General features: G+C 39.2%; 1 protein-coding gene across 3 annotated transcripts in view; it reads right to left on the reverse strand.

Annotated features, from left to right (window-relative positions):
* The window catches only part of SLC11A2 (solute carrier family 11 member 2), a 79,960-nt gene that overhangs the window by 35,563 nt on the left and 26,308 nt on the right, over positions 1–18,089 (reverse strand). For all 3 annotated transcript variants that reach the window (XM_081938006.1, XM_081938004.1, XM_081938005.1), the window contains exons 2-5: positions 15,695–15,778; positions 4,781–4,905; positions 3,220–3,345; positions 1,812–1,931 (exon numbers count right to left, since the gene is read on the reverse strand). In XM_081938006.1, coding sequence (XP_081794132.1) covers positions 1,812–1,931; positions 3,220–3,345; positions 4,781–4,905; positions 15,695–15,728 — 405 coding nt within the window. In that variant the 5' untranslated portion in view covers positions 15,729–15,778. The remainder of the gene's footprint in view (positions 1–1,811; positions 1,932–3,219; positions 3,346–4,780; positions 4,906–15,694; positions 15,779–18,089) is intronic.

The raw sequence follows: 18,089 nt of genomic DNA on the forward strand, positions 1-18,089 counted from the left end.
CCTTTCGGTGAGTCAACAGCAGGTCAGAGGAGAAGCCGCTGTGGGACAGTGATGACAGTTGCTCTTTAAAAATTATGATTTAAATCAAATCCAACCTGGCAATGAATATTTGTATTCCAATCCAACAAGTCAAGATCCTCCCCCTTTCTAAACCAGAGCCCTTTGGAAATTGACCACATAAGCATCACATTCACCCACGTGAAATTTGAGTTTCTTCCTCCATTAATTTTCACTGAAACAGGAAAATCACTTTGTACATGTAGCCCTTGACTTACAACCGATTGTTCAAAGTAATAATAGACCCTGAAAAAATGATTTACAACCCGAATTTGAAGTTATGACATCTACCTCCCTCAATCCGTGCTCACATCACCCTATCTTGGGTGTTCAACAACCAACCCCATTCATGGCTGTTTGCTGCACTCCAAGGTCACTTGACTGCGATTTATGACATTTTTGCCGATAAGCAACATTTACTTTTGGTAACCATGGGTTCACTTGTTAATTCTGATGTTCACTGCTGTGTTTGTTTTAGAAATGGCACATTCGCTTCAGAACCACTACAAAAAAAAGGTCATAAAATCAGATATGTCACATGGTAACCCGCTCAATGATTGTCGTGACTCACAACCGTAATTGCAGGGCTCAATTACGGTCGTAACTCAAGGACTACCTGTGCTTGTGGAATAAAGGCAGACGTGATTGTTGAAAAGGAAAAGCCACTCCGTTTTACCTCACTGAGAGGAAAGACTGCAAGAAAAAAAATCCATGGATTGGGAACCTTCTCTATTTATAGACCCAAGTTTTTGGGTTGTTTTTTTTTTGTAAAGCCATTTCTTGTTCTATCCCTGGGGGCAACATCTTCTTTTTTCTCTGTTCCCTACCTAACTTTCTCTTTCTGCAGGGTTCTTCTCTTCTGATTGGAGTGACCTTTTCCCTTTATCCCTCCTCCCTCTAAAGGGGGATGGGGGCGTTTGCATTTGTGTTGTGAAAGAGAATGGGGCAATTTCTGTACTTTTGTCCTCTGGAATAATCCCTCTGTCTCATTCTTTTTGTATACCATTTGCTTGCCCAGCTGTTTTTCCCAAAAACTCAGCCTCTGATTTCGGAGACTTCAGAACTATCCACAGTTAGGACCTTTCCCTGGACTTCTCTTCCTTCCTGGTCCCAGTTTTCTTGGATTTTGTAATCTCACTTTTTATTTATTGTATGATCCTATAGATCAGGGGTGGGTAAACCATGTAACTTTATGACTTGTGGACTTCAACTCCCAGAATTCCCGAGCCAGTATGGCTGGCTCATGACTTCTGGGAGTTGAAGTCCACTGGTTGTAAAGATGCCATGGTTGCCCACCCCGATCTATAGATCATAAGGTATCCGGACATCCTGTTTTCCTAGGACTATGGCTAAAACACAGACATGACTGCTACCCAATTGTTGCTCCTGTCCACAAGTATTTGCCACTGTCAAGCTCTCATTTAACACAGTTTGGCAAACAGACACTCACATTTGATTATGGATCTGTCCACCTGAAGAAAATCTGAAGCATGGTGACAGATTAGTTTCGTAATGGCTTCTTCTGGTGTGATAGAATCACAGTCAGCGTTCATGTCAGGCTAGTCTGAGCTAAACAAACCATGGAGAAGCCATGAGTAGTGTTGATTTGAGTGAAGAACTAGCAGTTGTGAGTCAACATGTTCAACACTTAAGAAAGAGCTGAGATAAATATGAGAAGCCCCAATCCTAGTAAAAGCAAGCCCCTCTGTCCCCTGGCATGTTCATGCAGACAGAGGCACCATCAATTTACCCACCTTGGGGTATTGTCGATTGCATACTTCTGCCAGGTGAAGTCCTGTTACCACACCCAGCCTCGCCGCTAAACGTTGTAAGAGCAAACCAATGATAGTAGCCAACAAGAGAACCCAGAGCAGCTGAAAAACAAAAATATACATACACAAAAATGAAAACAAGCTCAGGATGGCAATATTCTGGAAGAGGAACAGCAAATCTAGGGATTCTGCCAACTAAACAATACTTGCATTTCTGGAGATACTTATCCAAGCCCTCTCACAATCAAAACCTGCCCCAGAGAACCTTACTTTTCATCAGACATATTTGGGCTTTTGTCCTGGAGAATTTAATGCTCAAACAAAACATTCCAAATAGGGGTTTGCTACATAAACATTCACCTGTTTATGCAGAACTTTGGAAACTTGAAATGTCTTAGAGATCCCTCTGACTACTTTCTCAAAAGAACTAGGAACCCTATGCAGAGGTGGTATTCTACTGGTTTGGACCGGTTTGCCCAAATCGGTAGTGGAAATGGCAGGTGGCCCCGTCCACCCGCCACGGCTCTAGAGCATCCCATTTCACCAAAAGCGCATGTGGGGTAGGCTGTGCATGCTCACATTTGTGAATCGGTAGGAAAGGTAAGTGTTTACCACCCCTGACCCTATGTTTCCTGGAACTTGACGGGTAGCAAAGATAGGTATTCAGTTAGATGTAACAATAAAACATAAGATCTAGTAATTCTTTTTAAATGTGGGAAACCACACGCATTGCTTCAAGCTAATCTAACCAGCCAAACATGAGGCAAATTTATTAGAAAAACTAACGGTCAAATAGTAAAGAGAATCACTGGGGTAAAAATTTTGCTTCTCAAATTTTTATTTTGTTTTGTTTTCATATTGCAAAACCCTAACATTTAAAAACCAAAGTTTAAATGTTTCAGATTCTTTCTGAGAAGGTTTCTGGTCAGCAGTACCTTTCCACTTAGTTTTACCCTAACACATTTGGGGCTTCTGGGTTGATTTAGAAACAATGTAGGACTGATTGAAATGTCATCTGTTCTGTCCCCAATTTTTATGGTCTGCCTCTTAGCTATTAAGATGTAACTCACAATGAACAGGACACATTCTGATGAATCAACCTAATTCATGGCAATTAATATTCAATGTGAACCAGTTCAATGTGACTCAGATGTAAAGACAAACCAAGAAAATTCTCCTCTGTTGTATTTTATTCCCTAACATTGCAAAATCCCATTTTTAAACATTTTCAGTATACAATTTAAAGATGGCATCTTAAAAAAAATGTGTTTAGAAAAATCCTCGTTTTGATCAGTATCCTTGAATTGAATTGTTAAGGCATTCTTCTGATCAATCTCTACAACAGGTTTCAAAGTGAAGAGTTTTACAAAAAGACAGGTTAGCCACTTACCTTAAATCCTGCAACTGCCCCAGATTGTAGGTCTGATTCAATGTTACCTGGATCCAAGTAGGCAATGCTCATCAGGAAACCAGGCCCAGTGAAGGCCCAGAGTTTTCGAAAACTGAACCACGGGTGCTTTAGAAACAGAAATGGAGAAAAGCGGGGGAGAGATATTAAGTATTTTCACACAAGGGAATATATAAATTCACCCATTAATATCAACTGTTATGATGTCAATTATTTGTTACTATTTAAAATCAATAAAGTTTTTAATTCAAAGAGGCAAAGCATTATATTTTACTTACACTATATATGGCATGGTGTTATCAAATCAATTTATTTCCATAATAAATTATATTAGGTCTTGCAAAGTTTGTTCTAGAAAACTATTTTTTCTTAAACTTTGATGTGGAAGATCAATTAGCAACTCTTAGACAACTGGATGCAACAGATCAATTTTCAATTTTTTTAACAACTCAATTTTAAATCATCGTCTGAATTATTTCCTCATCTCCATTCTAAATTATACTGCTCAATTTTTTTAAAAAGGCTGAGATAGTAATAAAAAAGATGTTGTGCTTGCATAGATTATGAGCCCTATTCAATACTCAGGATTGCTAGAGAGTAAAAAAAGAATCCATCATCCTTAGTTTGCATATTCCTTTAATATAATTCTTATTTAGAATTCTAAAGCGAAAGCTTTCAATAACAGAAGGTCCTTAAAGTCAGGACAATCCATAGATGATGGAATCTTATCACAAACAAAATGAACAAAAATGAATACTGGTGCAACTATTCATTTGGGAAATTAAAGACAGTAGCTATTATCTTCACAGAGGATTAGTAAAGGATCCGTGTACTCATTTAATAATTATACTGGCTAGTAAAATACCACTCTCATCCCATCATCTCCCATCCTTGACAAGCATTAGGAAGAAGCAAAGAAACATTGGAACGATCTTCAAATTGCATTTGTGATCAAATGTATTCCATGCCAGGAAGATGCAGGAAAGAGAAGCATAGATTTTTGAATACTATAGGCTTTTTTTTTGGTCTTTAACTGAAGCAATGTCATGCTTATAGCAGCTTTTTCCTCTCTGGATACTTCCACCAGTTTTAGAATACAGCTTTCACTCACTCCAAATGACGTAGTCAGAGGCTAGGGCTGATGAAAATTACAGTTAAAAGCACTTAGAGGGAGACTGACGGAGCACAATACTTAAAGAAGGCTCGGTCTGCACCAAACCCCAAATTTCTGCATCAATTACTGATTTAAAAGAAAAAGAAAGCAACTCCAGAAAAATGACTCATCCAGACACACAACAGGCAATCAAGAGACCAAGTTTAGTTCTCCTGAACCTTCAGAAACATCAGAATGTTCCACTAATATATTTTGATGACTCAGATTGAACCTCAGCATAAGCTGAACATACCTTGCACAAATGTTATTGTGACCAGTAATTCTTCACACTACCATTCCCTCTTTGACACAATGGTGTTCTTCAATAAAATGCCAGGGAAATTATCACCAATGGTGACCCCCATCATCACTCTTATTACTCATACTAACCTTTTCATCTTCTGGAATAGGTATTTTCTGATCAAAGTAGGAGGTAAATTCATCTGTAGAGTCTGAAGCCTGTGGCGATACTGGGTTGCTGTAAATGGTACTAACACCATCCCCAGAGGTATCTTCTGCAAAGCATAAAAAGAATGATGTGATCAGGAAAGTGGAGAAGTAGGAAGAGCAGAAGAGTAGCAAGACGGATTAATTTGATTTAATTTATTAAATTTCTAGACCGCCCCCTCTCCCCGGAGGGACTCGGGGCGGTGTACAGGAATAAATTTAAAACATACAAACAATCATACACATAAGTAAAAATCAGATTAAACAACCCCTGTACAATTTATAAAAATTAAGAAACAGACCTTAAAACCAATCTTTAAAAATTTAGAAATAGGACTGAGGTGGGATAGGTGGAATTAGGCCAAGCCGGCTAGCTGGAATAGGTGGGTTTTAAGTTTCTGACGGAAGGAGCGGAGATCCGTAGTCATTCGAATGTCGGGGGGGAGGTCATTCCAGAGGGTCGGGCCCATCACAGAGAAGGCCCTTCCCCTAGGTGTCGTCCACTGGCACAGCCTAGTGGACGGCACCCGGAGGAGTCCCTCTCTGTGTAGTACAAGTGCATCATGTTATGCTTTATCCACTGAGGGAAAAATCTCATGCCATTTGAAAATATTATCCATTAATTATATCATGGAATCAATACATTTGCAGGGAGCCAGGTAGGGGTAAGATGATCTAATCTGTATCTCAACAATGAACTTAAATGAACAACATCAGACCAAGCCATTCCTTGCACACAGTAACTGAACACACACACACACACACACACACACACACCAAGTTATCATTTATGCAAAGGTATACGAAGATTCTCAGTCATCCAGGTCATGGTTGTATTATGTACAATTATGCAAAGGTATTTAATCCTTAATTGCATATTTGTTTGGTAAAACGAACGGAAAACTGAAATTTGATTCAAAGACACACGTACAGACTTAAATCATGCTAGATAGGAATGACTGCATCTATACAGCATATATGCTCTTCCCAGAACTACAACTAAACACAGACAACTTGATAGTTTTTCCAGTCCCCAGAGGTAGCTCTTAGAAGACACACATTCATTATCTAAGACCCTGTAGGAGCAGAAGAAAAAGGAGAAGGGGCAGGGGTGGGCTGCTATGGGTCCGCCCGGGTTCGGGAGACCCCATAGCTAATATTAGGGCTGGTTCAGAGAACCTCCAAAATCCCACCCCTGGCTGGCCCCTCGCATCCCACCCTACTCCACCCCTCACAGGAGTCTCCACATGGCCCATTTTGGATGTGAGGTAAGTGCAGGGCACGGGCACGGATTCGGGGAGGGGGAAAAACGGACCTCCCAGAAGTTCCAGAAGGCCAGAAACGGGCCCGTTTCCTGCCTCTAAAGGGCCTCCAGATCCTGGGAGAGGCAGTTTTCGCCCTCACAGAGGCTCGGGGAAAGCCTCCGGAGCCTGGGGAGGGTGAAAACATCCCCCCCCCCCGTGATGCAGGAGGCTGACTAGGCCACGCCCATTCAGCAACCAGGCAGAGAACCTGTTGCTGAAATTTTTGAAGCCCACCCCTGAGAAGGGGTGCCCGCTGGCTGGACACTATAAAGGATGACACCGGGATGACCATGGTGGATCTTAAGAAGGCAGTGCGAGACAGAGGGGGCAGGGAGAGTGCTGATCCATACAGTGGTCAAGGGTCAGACCTGGCTGAATGGCTGACAACAACGACAATCCAGACTGATGGAAGTGTTAGAACCGACAAAGAACCATTAGCTCAGAAAGCTATAAATCTATAAGGGGGATTTTCTGCTGCAGTTATAGAGTTATCTTTAGATGAAGACACCTATCATTTTTGGGGGACATTTCTTATAATTCCAATTGCATGTTAAAATGCCTGCCAAGGCTAATGTTCAAAGGCTATTTTTCAAATGTTCGTTTGATTACAATTATAATTTGATTGCTTCTGGCTCTCCCCTTGCAAGCTGTAGCATTCTGGGATAAGAATGTTTCTTCCCATCTCGCCCAAATCTGTGTAGCATGGGGAAAAAAATTACTCTCCTCCCTACTTAACTATCACCTCTCATCTACCTCCCTTTCCTTATCTGTTTGTTTGAGAAATTATATGTCTGATTGAACATCTACAGAGTGGAGATCTGGGCACTGTTAAGATTCTCACCTTGCAGACATGCAATCAAATACTGTTAAAGTTTTACCTACTGTATTCTGTTTATGTCTGCTTAAAAGAATTTATTTTGATATGCTTAAATTGTAACCCAATAGTTGCCAACTCATTTTTTTCTCCCAAACCTTCCATATTTTTTTTTCATTTAAAGTTATTACATGTTTTTTTTCATTCATGAAATAAATTCTGATCTTATTTCCCTACCTAAAACTCACTTCTGGAACCCAGGTGCTGGATTGGGCTGATTCTTCAGATCTATTCATCGGGGCTGCTTTGAAATGCAAACTTTTTACCTTGTTAATGGGCTCCATAGCTATAGTTCCCCCTAAACTTAGATCAACGGTTTAATCTGGACATTCTATTTAAAACCACATCTTGATTTCGTTTGGAAAAGCGTTGGGAATAAACTAAATCTCTCTCATCATCACCCTAGCAAAAAATAGATCAAAGGTGTTATAGGGACACCACGTTCCACAGAAAAGCGTTCGCAATACCTGTACTTCTCAAAATAGCAAAACAACCCACCCACAAGGAAGACGTTAGGTCTGCAGAAAGTTTCACAACACAGACGATAATTTTATAAGTCCCACCTCTCCCCTCCAGTGCTCCAATTGTACTCACTCTTGTATTCAAGTTTGTATTCTCCACGAGGCATTATAGCTCAGCTCTGCTTCCACAGATCAAAAAAAGCCCCAGGCTGACACCTCGGGATGTACAAGAAGTGACCAATTTATAGCTAGAAACTGGAGCAGTAAACAGAGAGAGAGAGAGATACGGGAACTGCTGGTTGAGACAATGAACTTGGTTTCTCCTCCTACATCTTCTCTCCGCCTTCCAAGGAACAGGAGATGCCATTCGGATTTACCTGAGAGCTTTAATGCAACAGCCACCCTGTGCCATGAAAACCACGCCCCAAACAGCTAAGCTCACCTTGCTCAGCTAGTTAACCAATGCCAGGAAAAAAAAAAGACTTAAGGAAAAGTAGGTAGCACACAACTCGAATCTGTTGCCAGAAACTTCCTTGAAGTTGCACAGTAAATAATAAGCAACTTTTGGCAGAGAAGCAACGTAATGGAATGTCCGCTAACTGCAGGTCAGCAAGGAAAATAGTCTGCTCTACCAGGAAATAATAGAATGGTTTCTATTCATAACCTACTGGCAGGGCAGCTTATTTGGGGGGGGAAGATGAACGGCCATCTGATGCAGGACTACAATGAGGAAGAAGCTGGGGGATTTAAATCGGGAATTTCCCAGAATTTAGGCTTTATTCTGCGCTAGGTGGATGTTCAGATTCAAAAAGATTTAGCCCCAAGCAGTAGTCTACTGTAGGTAGCATTCCCAAAAGCTCAGGGAACTACACAGGTAGCCCTTGACTTACAACAGTTTAATTAGTGACCATCTGAAGTTATGACATCACTGAAAAAAGCTAACTTGTGACCATTTTTCACTGTTACAACCATTGCAGCATTCCCATGGTCACAGGCTCAAAATCTGGATGCTGGACAACAGGTTCCTATTTATGACGATGGCAGTGTTCTGGGAGGGTCATGTGACCCCCTTCTGACAAGCAAGGTCAAGATCCATTTAACAACCATCTTATTAACTTCAGAACTGCAGTGAGTCACTTAACAACTGTGGCCAAAAAGTAAATTCATAAATTCACTTAACAGCTGTCTCACTTAGCAACATAAACTTTGGGCTCAAATGTGGTCCTAAGTCAAGGACTATCAGTATATAATTTGGGGGGGGGGGTGTCTCTTTGTTTTTTACTGAGGCAAACCCAACAATCTCTTACTTCGGGAAGTCCATCAAGTCCACTTTTTGTACCCTTACATTTCCTTTGTGAAAATACTGGGATGATCTGAAATTCCACAAACCCTTTTTCGTATCAGAGAAAGGGGCAAAGTTAAGAGCCACACAGGATCGCGTCCAAGGCTTGTCTCCTCCACCATTCTGATCCCACAGTGGCCAAGACCAGATTCTTCTGCTATGGGGTCTGCAGGCTCTCGCTATGGATGGTCCTCAACTTACAACCAGACCGTCTGAAGTTACAGCGGCCAAGGTGGCACAGTGGTTAGCATGCAGGCTACTTCAGCTGCCAGCTAGCTGCAGTTTGGCAGTTCGCATCTCACCAGGCTCAAGGTTGACTCAGCCTTCCATCCTTCTGAGGTAGGTAAAAAGAGGACCCCGATTGTTGTGGGCAATAGGCTGATTCTGTAAACGGCTTAGAGAGGGAGGTAAAAGCACTATGAAGCAGTATATAAGGCTAAGTGCTATTGCAACAGTGGCACTGAAAAAGGTGACCAATAATAACCATTTTTCACACTTACAACTGCTATAGCATTCCCGCAGTCACGCAATCAAAATTTGGACGGTTGGCCATTGGCTTGTGTTTATGACAGTTGCAGTGCCCCGGGGTCATGTGATAACTCTTTTGCAACCTTGCGACCAGCAAAGTCAATGGGGAAACCACTTCACAACCGTGTTACTAACTTAAGAACTGCGGCAAGAAAGGTTGTAAAATGGGGCAAAAACTCACCCGACTTGCTGTACTGACACCAGAATGATGAAAGCAGCATTGCAGTATTCTGTTGCAAGCTCTGCCCTTCTTGGGGTTGAAATGTTGCAACGTATATCGAACAGGGGCAGGTCTGGGGTTGCAATGCAGCACTGGTTTCTTTCAGTCCAACCCCCTTGTCGTTTCCCCCACCCCACTCTCCAGTTCTCTGTGCCTTCAGGAAGCCCACAAACAGGTAAGGCTGCAATTATCACTCTCATCTTCCTTACAAGAGACACAGGGGCTTATTAGAATTAAGATAGAGCCATCATGACTAAGTAAGACACTGGCAGAATTATCACCCACCTATGAGTCAAAATGCTTTTGAAAGCCATCCAAACGGAGAACAGCACTACAGGTCAGAGAAGCATAATATCTAACTTTTATTATGCACTTTGTGAATCCCTTTGGATCAGAAAAAAAAAGATAGGGATGTGGTCAATGAAAAATTATGCAGACTATAATTTTGATTCTTTTGACATTTGGTCTCAAGTGAAGGACTACATGTACTTTTAACAGACTGGATCTTTAATCCCTTCAAATAATGTCCTAGAATTTGATTTCTTCACATTTTTTTTCTTTGTCACCACCCACCCACCCACCCAAATTGTTCAAACCTTTAGCAAATTCCTTTTGCAAACTTCGTATAAGAAAGTTATCTAGGTCAAACTTTGGGTTTGTTCTTTGTATCTCTTTTAATTATTAAGACATCAGCTGGTTTCATGCGCATCCAGTGCGGCTTCTTTTCCATGTCATTCTTGTAGTCTGTCATTTTTAAATCCAGTTTAAACAATCTTGGTCTTGTCAGATAAAACTTTTTCTTTTCCATAGCAACTTTTAAACAGTATCCATAAGGGCAGACACTCTCAAAGGTAACTTCTGGGTCCATTGTTCACAAATATTCTTCAGTATGTCCATGTTAAAGGATTTTGCTCCAATCTGTATTAGTGAGTTCTTCTCTTTTGTAATCTTTAGCTCCTCCCCATTTTTTCTAGTGTCCAACCTTTAAAGTCGCATCCTATTAGGTTTTTTTTTTAAAGAACTCAAAACAACCACATTTTTTCATGGAAAAGATTCTTATAATGAATTTCAAAAACTTATTTCAAATTCATCTGGATCCTGTAATTTACAAAGTCAATGTTCTAATCACCCTTTTGCTATTTATTGTCCTCTCCCCAAAATAAATAATTTCTTAAAATCCTTAAATTTAAAACCTCTTTCACTAAGACTTGAAGGCAACTCACCAGGTGCTATAAAACTTGTAGATCCAAAGGTTCATAATAATTTACAAGCAATTAAGAAGCAATTTCTGAAAGTGATTAAGAAATGAGGCTCAATGTACCAATTAGGCTACATTACAGGTAGTCCTTGACTTATGACCACAACTGAACCAGAGGTGGTATTCAGCTGGTTCTCTCCAGTTCGGGCGAACCGGTAGCAGCAGCTATGGGAGACTTCACCCACCCACCCTGACGCAATGCATAAGCACTGCGCATGCACAGATGGTGTGCATGCACAGACGAGGCACAAGTGAGCAAAGCACGCATGCACGCTCACATTTGCAAACTGGTAGGGAAGGTAAGTGAATCCCACCTCTGAACTGAGCCTAAATTTTCTGTGCTAAGCGAGATAGGTATTAAAGTGAGTTTTGCTTCCGTTTACAACTTTTTTCGCCACAGTTGTTAAGTGAATCACTGTAGTGATTGCTTGTCAGAAGGTCACAAAAGGTGAACACATGATCCCAGGACACTGCAATTGTCAAATGAGTGACTTGCCAAGCGCCTGAATTTCAATCATGTGACCCTAGGGATGCTGCAACAGTCATAAGTGTGAAAAACGGTCAGAAGTCGCTTTTTTCAGTGTCGTTGTAACTCCAAACAGTCACTAAACAAATGGTTGTAAGTCAAGGACTAAATGTACATCTGTGAGCTTGATTGAAATCCCACAACTCCCTGCTGCTCGACTCACAACCTGTAATGAAATGTATGGATGATCTTGAGAAAAAAGAGGAGAAGAGATGCTGCCTAGAAAACAATCGGACAAGAGAAGCAGGACACCTGGAGGGCTTAACGGTTAGGAAAAGAAAATTAGGAAGGATCTGCCTTAACTGATCAGTCGGTTAAAAGCGGCGATGGGAGGTTTTACCTTCAGAATGATTCTGTTAATATTGCCCGACAGTAAAGTAGAATTAGTTCATCTAGTCCTGTTTCCTGCCTTGTTTACTCGAGGGATAATACAAGCTGACCACAAAAAGCTCAGTTCCTGTAGTGTACTCTAGACTACTGTGTAGAGCAGCTGTTCAGAGTGCAAGTGGGCGATTTAACAATCTTTCCTTTTTCCAGAAAGACTTCATCGAACAGAATTCACTGTCTGGCCACTGATCTCTGCCACCATGTCATCCCTGCTCCTTCAGGGGCATCTAATTCATCATAAATCCTCACTGGAAGTCTACATGTGATGCAATTTCTTCTAACTTTATTTTGATGAGAAATAGATGTATTTTAGAATCTCTAAACTCCTTAATCAATAAACTCAATTTACTAACCTAGCCATACTGAGGATATTTTGTGTATTTCGCTTATTATAAATTCTACAGAACAATAACTTTGTGTGAACAAATAATATAATTACTTCTATTTAGATCAATAAATCTAAATAGATTTATTAATATCAATATCAATAAAACTCAATGCTGAGTTACATAATTTTATTTCTCTTTTCACGTGCAATGATTGTCTCCTTTTCTGCTTAATTCACTTGCTTCTATGATTAAGTATCAGCTGTCCTTTCCTCACATATTTCTTTTCCTTGCTAATTTTCTGCCTCAATTTCCTTACAAGGAAGTCTCAAGTTAACTCTTTATATACATTCTCTCAATGCAGTAATTTATTGTCTGATCACCTTTTCCCACTTTGCGTTATACTCTCTTCCAGAAAATTATAACAGCACAATCAAATTTTCATAGAACTTGAATTCCAATAAATAGCTTAAGAGGGGAACAAAGAAACTAAAAAGGGAATTAAAAGCAAGCAAATATCTCTGTTTTGGCCATCTGAAGTTACAACTAAATCTGCTAAGACTTTAAAGTACCTACTGTATATTTTATCTGCAATTAGAAATTGAAAATCTGATAGGTAAGAGATCTATTTAAAAATATTTTAAGATTCAGGCAAATATATGTTCAACTATAATTTCGTAATTCACAAACTTCTCGCAACATAAAAAATAAAAAGCAGACTAACTAAAGCTCTGGCAGACAAGATGGCCACTCCTCCAAATATCTTATGTTTGTGTCACAAAGAGACTTAGTGCATGTGAGTACACATGAATGAGTTTAGGCTCTAAAATGTTTCGAATAACAAAAGACAAAACAATGATTGAAAGAATGTTGTGGCCAAGTTAATACAGTAGGCAAGATTGGAATTATAAACACACATGCAAAATTTGTGTGTGTGTGTGCGTGCGTGTGCATACATGTATATATATGCGTGTCTGTGTTATGTACTGTGTATCTACCCTGTTTCCCCAAAAATAAGACTTTCCCAGATAATAAGCCCAATCAGGCTTTTGAGCACATGCACTAAAATAAGCCCTCCCCGAAAATATTGCAACATAGCAGCAGCCATGAGGTGACCATGCTTGCCGCCTCCTGCACCTCAAAAAATTGTAAGACCTCCCTGAAGATAAGGAAGTGCTTATTTCGGGGGTCAAAAGAAAATAAGACCCTGTCTTATTTTGGGGAAAACATGGTATGGTGAATGGCTTTATGATAGATTCCAAAAGTGTTTAATCAAATATATGCTGATCACACATGCCCATAAAAAAACATCTAGAAAATATCTTCATGTCACAATCCAAAGTGCATACTTAAAATCCATTTCAACAAATTTAATGTAAACTGTCCTGTCCCAGTTTTATAATTTGGTCACCTTGTACAGAAAGAGTAAAACTTTAGAATTTGCTGTATTAGCCATATGTCTGGCAAAACAGTATTATATTTTGCTTGCCAAGCCGATTAATGCTGTGTTGTACATGCATCATGCATATTAGTGGAAATAATAAAGAGATTCAAAACGGCCAATATATTTCAACAATCCTAGGTGTACAGATTTTTCTTAATTGGAATTTTATAATAACGTCTCTTTAATTATTTGAACATAGAGAACCAATAGTGATACTGTATTCCATTCAAATGGCTTTTTTACTTCATTGTATTTGGATTTGTCATTGGAAACATTATTATTTTACAAATTTTATTATGTATTAAACTTATATGACACCCATCTCACTATCCAAAGTGATTCTGGGTAGTTTCCTATGCTACTATGAATGTGGTCTGTTTAGATTTGCCCCCAGTGTCTCTGATCAAAAGATAATAAGGAAGAACCCAAAACTATCAATAACCACATTCAACTTCTAAAAGTGGTTCAATAAAATGTTACTTTTCTCAGTGTTTTATTTTCTTAGTAAATTGGGACAAGACACCTATAAAGTAGTTTAAATATTACCATTTGGACCCTTTAAATTCAAACGTTATAATACTCCTACACATCAACCGTATTTAACTTTCTCTGACACATCTGACGACCACAGACAAAACCAGTCTTAGCCTCGAGTATGTCTTAAGAATGTAGAGGCGTTTATAGCCTGAAAGACAGTATTCCTGGCCATAATGTTACTTCAAGATAAAGTTTTAAAAAAACATTCACTATCATGGATTGGGAGCTGGTGATAGCCTGATTGCAGAGCCATAACAATTATCTTGCAGAATATTGCTGGGTGGTTTAACAACTTGGCAGATAACAAATTTCTCTCCCAGTTCCATATAGTTCACTTATGAGAAACTTGAGTTAATGAGAATGAGTTACATTGGAAGAAATAGAACAATCAGCAGAATGTCTCTTTTTTCTCTCTTTTAACAACCCCATAATCCCTTGCATCAGAGTAGAGTCGGGGCGACTGAATGGAGCTGAGCATTTACTGGCCAGATGCCCTTCCTGACACCTACATGGAGTTCACAACAGATATTTTCTCTTTGTGCCCAGAGAGCGTAATATCTGCCGCTACCTAGGATCAAACTCACATTCACTTGTGAGGCGAAATCAGAATGCCTATATTTTATCTTAAATATTCTGTTGCTGCAGTTGGAGAGCTTTTCACTAATTTTTCTCATTTTCATATTCCAAAAGGATGTTAGTACAAACTAAAACAGAAATCTACACCTACTATTCTGGAAGCAAGTCCCCTTAACTCATTGGAATATCCATTTATGAAGACATATAAGATTTATGCTATTCATACTTTGTACACATAAATCTATAGGTCTTTCTTTCAAAGAACATACAGCTGAGAAATATGTTGGAGGAAGATTATTTCCAAATTCTTTTACCCAATGATAAACAAAAAAGTAAGCATCTTTCTTAAATGTTGTAAAACTAACCAAACATTCATATTTCATCATGGACATAAATAAAGGTCTGGTAAATTGAGCTGTCCTTAACTTTTTATTGCAATGTAAATCACTTTGGGAAATCTCATGAACCAGAAAGCAATATAGAATGAGTAGAAAGCAAAATGAAGGGAGTTTTATATAATGCCACTCTTAACATTTGTCTAAATCCAAAAGCCGTTTCAGATGGCACAATGATCCAAACTGACTGAGAATTTTTGTTTAGAATAGAATAGGAATAGAATGGAATGAGAATAGAATATGTTATTGGCCATGTGTGATTGGACACACAAGGAATTTGTCTTTGGTGCATATGCTCTCTGTGTACATAAAAAGACAAGATACATTCGTTAAGATGGGAAAAGATTCTGGGGAAAGTTGTGCAGATAGGCCTTATTTTTTAAATAATTTGAAGATCATCACTGTAGAACTTGTGGTAGTCCTTTTCATGTGGCTTTCTGCCTGAAAATGGTAAGAAACCATGCCACAATGTTTAGCAATAATGGTCAGATGAGGTTTTGGAAGTCACCCAAACAGGGCTTATGGCTCTGTATGTAACCCTCTTAAACCAAGGATAACATGCCATTCTAGAAATGCTGTAAACAGTAGACATTCAGCTATAAAAGAGAGACATTTGAGCCTGCTTTCTGAAAAGCCACCAAGTTACTTAAAAGGTATGCAAATTAAATGACCAATTTACCATAGAGTGCTTCCCTTTCCTTGCCAGGTGTCATGGTTAGGGCTTTCTCTCCAGAATTGGGATCTTTAGAATCAGTCACAGTAGCTGCAAAAGAGAATAGAAGACATTAAATCCATATTTAGGGTAAAGTCGTAGGAGCCATGCTACAGACCCAGATTCTGCCTAACACTTTTCTCTTCAAGCTGCAGCAGAGAAAGGCAGATACGGTGGAGATCCTGCTCTATTTTTATGGTATAGGGTTTGACTCATTCCCATGACTCATGTAGAACTAAGGATTATTTCTTGCCCAACCATGATAAGTACCACTTCCCAAAAATACTACCAGAGACAAAAGTGCAGTTTCTTGAAGGGTGATTTATAGAACCTATTGTGATTATACAGATACATAAATCCAAGAGATAAGTAGACATCTGGTCACCATCAAAATGTTTCTTTAGAAACTGAAAGATCTGGTTCAAGTAAAACTCTTTTTTCTTCCTCCAGCAAAAGTTTATCTCTCTGCAAATGCAAAAAAGGGACAACCTAAGGGGGAAAGGGGGAAGGAGACACACACACACACACACACACACACACACACACACAGAGAGAGAGGCAAATGGATAATGGGTTTTCAGAGTTAATGAATAATTCCTTGAAGCTTTACCTATATTTTATGTTCCTATTCTAGAGAAAGAATGCAGTCAAATGCTTCTATAATATAAAATATGGCCATAATTTCTGGCAGCTGCCTACATTGTATAAAAATGTAGTGGTTCATTTACCCTGTGTTTTTTTCAAAGGGGAAAAAAAGTAAGGAGGATGGAACTGAAAAATATGGGCTTTCTTTTCTTTAAAAGTCTTTTAATTAATTGTAAAGCTTTAATGACACAAAAGTGTTTATTTTATAACAGTTACCTCACTAGGTTACATGATATATTACAAAGCATGTTTTCTCAGAAAAGTCAGACTATTTGGGACAGGCAATTCTGAGATTATGCTCCCCTCCCTAGCAAAGATATACACATACATACATATACATACATACACAATGACCCACAAAGAACAACCGTTTGCTTTTCTGATGTTTTCTGGTTTTAATTTCTTGTTTGCAGCCCAGTTTCAGTAGTAAGATAAGAGGATGGAGAGAGAGGGACGGAGAGAGGGAAGGGGAGGAAGAGAGACAGACAAGGTCTCTCTCTCTCTCTCTCTCTCTCTCTCTCTCTGTGTGTGTGTGTGTGTGTGTGAGTGAGTGAGTGAGTGAATACAGACAGATTTCCTCTAGCAAAAAGGCTGTAAGTCTCTGCAGAGATTTAATACACTGGAAAAAAATGGCAAAATTTCAAACCTTTTTCAGAAATCAAATCAAATTACTGAGAACTACTCATGTCATTATATCTATTTTAGAAATGGGCCCAACCAACAGAGATTTGTCTAACTTGGTACACAGGAATTATTATTTTTTAAATAAAACTAACTTGGGTAATAAAAAAATCTTCATCTTTGCATTACATGACACCATATAAAATAACTTTTTCAGAACAATTTTCCTACTGGATTCCTCAGGGAGGACGATTCCAAGACCAAATTTTTCTTAACCTAAAGCTTGACAAAATATCTAGCCTGACAAAATGAACTTTTAACTCTTTTCAAATGATCTGTTTGCTCTTCACTAATCTTTCCCCAGAACAAACTCTTTCTTCCTAATAACATGCATACCTCAGGCCTGCCATAACCCTGATGAATATAGAGTGAGGGTTTCTTTGAGACAAGAGGAAACCAGCACGCAGATGTGTTTAGTTTTATGTGTTAGGATTAACGGGGATCTCAGACTAAAAACCTTGTCAAGGCAGCATGTGACTTTCAATTAACATTTCTTGATTTTACTATCATGGTTGAACAACCTTAATTCAGTGTGGGAAACCCTCTTCTTCCTAGAGAATGAAATATTTTGGGGGACATTAAAAGAGGCAGAATATTATATTTCCTCAAAGGAAAAATGGAGAAACATGTTCTTAAAGGCAGAAAGCAGCTCCAGTCTTCCTGTCATAGGAAAACAGCTTCAAGCAGCAGCTTGAAGAGGCTGTTTTTTGGAATGGAGATTTTGTATCCAGTCAGAAAGACTGGGCCAATCTATTCATAAGCAAAGAGCAGAGACTCCAAACACAATTAGGCAAACTGACAAGCTAGGACAAACACCTAGGATTTGCATTTCCCCTTTTGTCTGAAGACTCAGCCATGATCCCATAGGAATCTGGCAACAGCCATTAAAATATTAAAGGACACCTTCTTACACAGGAACAGGCATCTTAATCACAACAGCCCCCAAAAATGTATAAAAGCCCACCTATCCTGACCCTATTTGGTCAGCCACCCCAGAAACATGCTGCCTTCACTAGTTTCTCTGTTTCAAATAAAC

This window comes from Natrix helvetica (assembly GCF_964273705.1).
Source record: "Natrix helvetica genome assembly, chromosome: 1".
Taxonomy (NCBI): Eukaryota; Metazoa; Chordata; class Lepidosauria; order Squamata; family Natricidae; genus Natrix; species Natrix helvetica.